A 6,839-nucleotide genomic window follows, 5' to 3' on the forward strand; every position below is an offset into this window, starting at 1 on the left:
ACTTGAGACAAAGTTGAAAGCTTTTCCCTAACTGGGACAAGACAAAGATACCCACTGTGACCACTTCTATTCAACCCAGTACTGGCAGTCCTACCCAGAGCAATCAAGCAAGACAAAGAAATAAAGGGCATCCAAGTTGGAAAAGAAGAGGTCAGACTATCCCTTTTGTCAATGATATGATCTTATATGTAGAAAACTCTAAGCAGGGGTCCTCAAACTACAGCCCGCAGGCCACATGCAGCGTTGTGATTATATTTGTTCCCGTTTTGTTTTTTTACTTCAAAATAAGATATGTGCAGTGTGCATAGGAATTTGTTCATAGTTTGTTTTTTTTTAAACTATAGTCGGGCCCTCCAACAGTCTGAGGGACAATGAACTGGCCCCCTGTTTAAAAAGTTTGAGGACCCCTGCAAAGTTTCCTCCAAAGGACTCCTAGAATTGATAAATAAATCAAGTAAAGTCTCAGATTATAAAAAGAATGTAAACAAATCAGTAGCATATCTATACACTAAAGACAGTCCACCTGAAAATCATATCGATAACTCAATACCATTTATAATAGCTGCAAAAATGAAATAATATACCTAAATAAAATACTTAACCAAGGAGGAAAAAGAGCTCTATAAGGAGAACTGCAAAACCCTGATAAGACAAATCATGGATAACACAAACAAATAGAACAAAAAATCCCTTGCTCATGGACTGGAAGAATCAATGCTGTTAAAATGTCCAGACTGGCCCAAGTGATTTACAGATTCAATATAATCCCCTTAAATTGCCAACATCATTTTTCACAAAAGTAGAGAAAACAATCTTGAGTTTAATATGGAATCAAAAAGAGCCTGAATAGCCCAAGCAATTCTAAGCAAAAAGAACAAATCTGGAGGCATTGCATTACCCAACTTCAACTTACACTACAAGTCTACATATAATAATTAAAATAGCACAGTACTAGAATTAAAGTAGACACATATATCAGTGGAACAGAATAAAGAGCCTAGAAACAAAACCAACTGCAACCAACTGATTATTAACAAAGTGGACAAAAAATACGCACTGGGGAAAGGATACAGTATTGAATAAAAGGTGCTGGGAAAATTGGATAGCCACATGCAAAAGAATGAGACTGGATCACTATCTCTCACTATACACAAAAATTAACTGTAGGGTGGCGCCTGTGGCTCAGTGAGTAGGGCGCTGGCCCATGTACTGAGGGTGGTGGGTTTGGCCAGCCCCGGCCAAACTGCAACAAAGAAATAGCCGGGCATTGTGGCAGGCACCTGTAGTCCCAGCTACTTGGGAGGCTGAGGCAAGAGAATCACCTAGGCTCAGGAGTTGGAGGTTGCTGTGAGCTGTGATGCCATAGCACTCTACTGTCTCTACAAAAAAAAAAAATTAACTGTAGGTGGATTAACGACTTAAAGGCCTGATACTATACAAATTCTAGAAGAAAACAGGAAAAACTCTTCTGGACATTGGCCTAGGCAAAGAATTTATGACTAAAACCTCAAAAGTAAATAGAGCCACAACAAAAATAAGTAAATGTGACCTAATTAAACTAAAAAGGTTCTGCACAACAAAGGAAATAATCAACAGAGGAAATAGGTAATCTGTAGATGGGAGAAAATATTCACAAACTATACATCCAATAAAGAACTAACGTCCAGGATCTACAAGGAACTCCTAACAAATCAGCAGGAAAAAAAAAATAATAATAACTCCATTAACAAGTGGGCAAAAGACATGAACAGAGTTTTTTCAAAAGAAGATATAAATATGGACAACAAATATGAAAAAATGATCAACATTGGCTCAGTGCCTATAGCTCAGTGGCGGGGGCGCCAGCCGCATACACAGGAGCTGACGGGTTCGAATCCAGCCCGGGTCTGCTAAACAACAATGACAACTACAACCAATAATAAAAAAATAAAAATAAATAAAAATAGCTCCACACTGTAGCAGGCGCCTAGTCCCAGCTCCTCAGGAGGCTGAGGCAAGAGAATTGCTTAAACCCAAGAGTTCGAGGTTGCTATGAGCTGTGACGCCATGGCACTCTACCAAGGGTGACAAAGTGAGACTCTATCTCCAAAAAAAAAAAAAAAGATTAACATCACTAGCCATCAAGGAAATGAAAATTAAAACCACAATGAGATACCAGCTTACCCCTGTCAGAATTGTTATTAATAAAAAGTCAAACAAAATTGATGCTAGTGCCAATGTGGTGAAAAGGAGATGCTTATACACAGTTGGTAAGAATATAAATTAGTACAACCTCTATGGAAAATAGTATGGCAATTCCTCAATGAACTAAAAAGTGACCTACCATTTGATCCAGCACTACTAGGGATCTACCCAAAGGGCAAGACATCATTATATCAAAAAGATACCCACACCTGAATGTTAATCTCAGCACAATTCACAATTGGCTTGAGATACGGACTCAACCTAAGTGCCCATCTGATAAGTGGATAAAGAAAATATCTACTCAGCCATAAAAAGGAATGAAATGATGTCTTTTGCAGCAACTTGGATGTAACGGGAGATAATCATAGTAAGTGAAGTGTCCAGGAATGGAAAAATAAATGCCATATGTTCTTACTTACAAGTGGGAGCTAAATGATGAGTATATGTGGCCATAAAGTGGCATAATAGACCTTGGAAATTAAGAAGAGGGAGGGTGGAAGAGGGGTTAGGGACAAAAAGTTACCAGCTGAGTACAATGTACACTATTTGGGGAAAAGGTACATTAAAAGCCCTGACTTCACCACTATACAATTAATTTGTGTAACAAAAGACATTTGCACCCCCTAAATCCATTGAAATAAATTTTACAAAAAAAGAAAGAATAAAAATCGACATTACTTCAAAAAAATGACAGGGAGAAATCATGTCTGTGTGAAGACATGAATTGAGTTTGGGACATTTAAGTTTGCAGTTTGGGGCATGGGGTTCCTCTGACTGACAGCTATTAAATACATTGCTCTGAGATGCGGGGGCAACATCTGGCCTGTAGGTGGGAATGGGTGAGTCACAAGTACCCAGGAAAATGATGGAGGAAATGGCGAAGAGGGTAAGGGCATGCTAGAGAATAATCCCTCTCCTCCCCTAGGCAGGTCCCTTTGTTACCAGTCCCTTCATGCCCACATGCCCTCATCAACACCCCGTTTCTGCTCCTGATGTTCCTCCAGGCTACAGGGCCTGAGGGGACATCTTCTCATTCTGTACACCCCTGGGATCCTGCTGACTGGCTAAGTCAGAGTCTGGGAGCTCCAGAGAGTTCCCCAGAGAGGAATGAGATGGATTTAACAGCATTCAAGGAACCAAGGCCTGGAGCAAACTGGTCTTACTACTCTCAGTCTGTGTTAAGTCCTGGTGAGTAACAAAGTTAGTGCTTGGGTAGGCAGGAGGCTGGGCAGAGGCTCTCACCTTGAATGTGGTAGGTGCAGAGGGAAGCATAGGGACTGAAAGTTCCCCATAATGTTTTCACACCTATAAATTCTCCTAGTAATTATATACAGCAAGCTACTTCACACAGTAGCTTAAACTGGAAAAATGCTTTCTGTGGCTCTATAGGTAGGGAGGAGGAATCCTTGCTTTTTCCCTATCTCTCCCCCCACATCCAGTCCTATCAGGCTTGCATTGTAAAGTTTTCATCTAGATGGTTCTTGAATCCTCTGAGTCTTGGGTCTCTCTGAGTCCTTGGGTCTCTGATCCTATAATCACAGTGAGGACCAGGGAAGAATAGGGACAACCAAATTTCCTATTTCCTATCATTTAGGTTGTCCAATACCAAGTATTTGTTGAGACCCTGCCTTCCTTTTGGCTCTCTACACTTGCCTGTGAGAGCCCCAGCCCCATACTAAGGTATATGGCTTAGCCTTGGGTGTAGGGTCTTTGCTTCTATTATCCTCCTCTCTTGCCCCCCTGTGACAGCCTCAGAAGGCCCATGGGAAGTGTTGGCCATATGCAGGGCACAACTCTGAAGTCTGGAAGTTTGGGTGGCCCAGAATGGAGTTTTCAGTCAGCTCTTGAAGTGGAGCAAAAAAGCAAACAAAGAAGGGCTCTGTCGGTGTTGGACAGATGAGCAATACTAAGAACAAAGACATTGCTCACCTTCCATTTTATTTTGATCCTCATATCATGAGAAAATAGCTTGAAACTAGAAAAAGCAGAATAAAGATGTCTAAAAGAACTAAAGCCCATGCCCTGTCATGGTCAGAGATCATAAGAGAGCATCTGATGATGTCAGTAAAATTCAAATCTCCTGCTTAGACAAAGTACTTACACTTCCTGAACAAATCTAACCATGTGTTTGGGATTTCCTTCCAGTGTACCCATGAGAAATCTTTGGAAAAATATGAATATTGAGGATATGCAAGGGAAAGAGGCTAACGTCAATTATAGATTATTAAATTTAGAGTTGATCCTTGTCAAACATGTAAAATAGATTTTGTATAAGTAGTGAGAAAAGAAAAAAAGGTTATCTCTAAACATCTGAATATCAGTTCTGTTTTATACACTTGCTAAAACTGGGAGAACCTAATATACTTGAACTGAGTAAATCATTTCCCAGGCTTGCCTTTCCTCAATAAATCTTTCCCTCATTCCTCCCGATCCACACCAGGCATAGTCACATCTCCATCTGCCATCCTTCTGAATCTGTTTGTACAAAACTGTTCTATAGCTCTCCTTACATTGGAAGAGCAAAAACTCCAAAGGGGACACTGGAAAAGCAAGGTTTTTATTCTCCATTCATATGTGATCTGTGTTGCTTCTTGGATGAAATTGCAAAATGTTTCTATTATGACCTTGTTAATTCCTAAATAATCTTAAAGAATCTTTAGATCACTTTTAATTCCATAAACAATCTAATAGAAGTCATCCAAATAGCCACTCCCACTTAATGATAAAAGCCCTAAACTTTGAATTAAATGTTGCCTCACCACCACCTCCACCACCATACCACCATCAGGCTGGGAAATGAGAGCTAGTGAGCTCTGTCCCTAAACCTTTTCCCATTGAATTCTTCCCTCTTCCTAGTTTTCAACCTGCGCCTTTTCACCTCCTGATCAGAAAAAGGGAAAACAGATGAAGAGTAGAAATGGCCTTAATTCACCTGGCATTGGTCCATCCTGGGTTTGCTGTAGGTTAAAACAGAGTTTTTTGGAATACATTTCTTGAGTATACTGCCACACACTTTATTTTGACCATTGCTTGTCATTACTAGCCTGCTCAGTAGAATGCAGACTCACTCAGGGAACAAAAATGTTACCCACTGTTATACTCCATGCATCCAATATATGCCCTAGCACAAAGTAGGTGCTCATTAAAAATGTGAAGAAAGAAATAAAGGAATAATCTGTAAATTTATAGAAACAAGGAAGCAAAATGGACAAATGAGCCTATGGAATGATGTTATTTCTTGAACAATCTCATTATGTGATTTAAAAATAACATTTCTTCTCTCTCTAGGAATATCAGAGGCTCATGTAGGTCAAAGTCCCCAGGGTACCCTGGTGAGGCTGGGTCTCTCCAGGACTGGGTACAGACACCAGACCTCCTTCCCCTACCCACTCCCCAGAGCCATCCTGCACTCCTAGGGAAGATGTTGGTGTGGAGCAATGGAAGCTCCAATACATCCTACACCAGCTTCTTCCTGGTGGGCTTCCCAGGGCTGCGCGAGTCCCGCGCCTTCCTGGTGCTGCCCTTCCTCAGCCTCTACCTGGTGATCATCTCTGCCAATGCCCTGGTCATCCACACAGTGGTGGCCCAGCGCAGCCTGCACCAGCCCATGTACCTGCTCATTGCCCTGCTCCTGGCTGTCAACCTCTGTGCTGCGTCCACCGTGGTGCCTGCCATGCTCTTCAGCTTCTCCCCACACTTCAATCGCATCTCCCTGGCTCGCTGCCTGGTCCAGATGTTCTGCATCTACTTCCTCATTGTCTTTGATTGCAACATCCTCTTGGTCATGGCCCTGGACCGCTATCTTGCCATCTGTTACCCTCTCCGCTACTCGGAGATAATGACAGGCCAGCTGCTGGCTGGCCTGCTGGGGGTGGCAGCTGCCAGGAGCACATGTATTGTTGCTCCAGTGGTGTTTCTGGCCTCCCGTGTTCGCTTCTGCCGCTCAGACGTGATCCACCACTTTGCCTGTGAGCACATGGCCCTGATGAAGCTCTCCTGTGGGGATATTTCCCTGAATAAGACTGTGGGGCTCACTGTCCGCATCTTCAACAGAGTCCTAGACATGCTCCTACTAGGAGCCTCCTACTCCCGTATCATCCACGCCGCCTTAAGGATTTCCTCAGGGGGAGTACGTTCCAAGGCCCTGAACACCTGTGGCTCCCACCTCCTGGTTATCTTCACTGTCTACTCCTCAACAATGTCCTCATCCATCGTCTACCGTGTGGCCCGCACTGCCTCCCAGGATGTGCACAACCTGCTCAGTGCCTTCTACCTGCTGCTCCCATGTCTGGTCAACCCCATCATCTATGGCGCCAGAACCAGGGAGATCAGGCAGCACCTGGCAACTGTGTTCCAAAAAACACAGCTGTAGGTCCCCACGGAGAAGCCCAAGTCTCTGTCCTCACATAGGGAGTTACTCATCTGATTTCTGGGAGTATGTGGCTGATCCAGTGAAGGGAGGATAATATTGTGAGTCATCCTTGCTGCATTTTGGCTTAGCTATTTGTACTTATCTTTGAGATTCTTAAACATGTATTCATTTTCTGAAAAATAGCTACTCATTCAGAGTTTGTAGTAATCAGCTACAAAACAAGCTTGTCTCTGGCTTGTAAGTTTTCCTCCCCTTCCTTCTGCATATGAGTCTCATTCATTTG

General features: G+C 42.6%; 1 protein-coding gene across 1 annotated transcript; it reads left to right on the forward strand.

The window, feature by feature from the left end:
• Positions 1-5,605: 5,605 nt before the first annotated feature.
• LOC128564882 (olfactory receptor 52K1-like) lies at positions 5,606-6,556 on the forward strand. The gene has a single exon (XM_053560832.1). It carries the CDS (start codon positions 5,606-5,608, stop codon positions 6,554-6,556), a length of 951 nt encoding a protein of 316 aa, XP_053416807.1.
• The last annotated feature ends 283 nt before the right edge of the window (positions 6,557-6,839 follow it).

The sequence above is a fragment of the Nycticebus coucang genome, chromosome 14 (assembly GCF_027406575.1).
Source record: "Nycticebus coucang isolate mNycCou1 chromosome 14, mNycCou1.pri, whole genome shotgun sequence".
Classification (NCBI taxonomy): domain Eukaryota; kingdom Metazoa; phylum Chordata; class Mammalia; order Primates; family Lorisidae; genus Nycticebus; species Nycticebus coucang.

Excerpts from the sequence above, each read along its gene's own strand:
- LOC128564882 (XM_053560832.1), top strand. The coding sequence starts at position 5,606 with ATGTTGGTGTGGAGCAATGGAAGCTCCAATACATCCTACACCAGCTTC.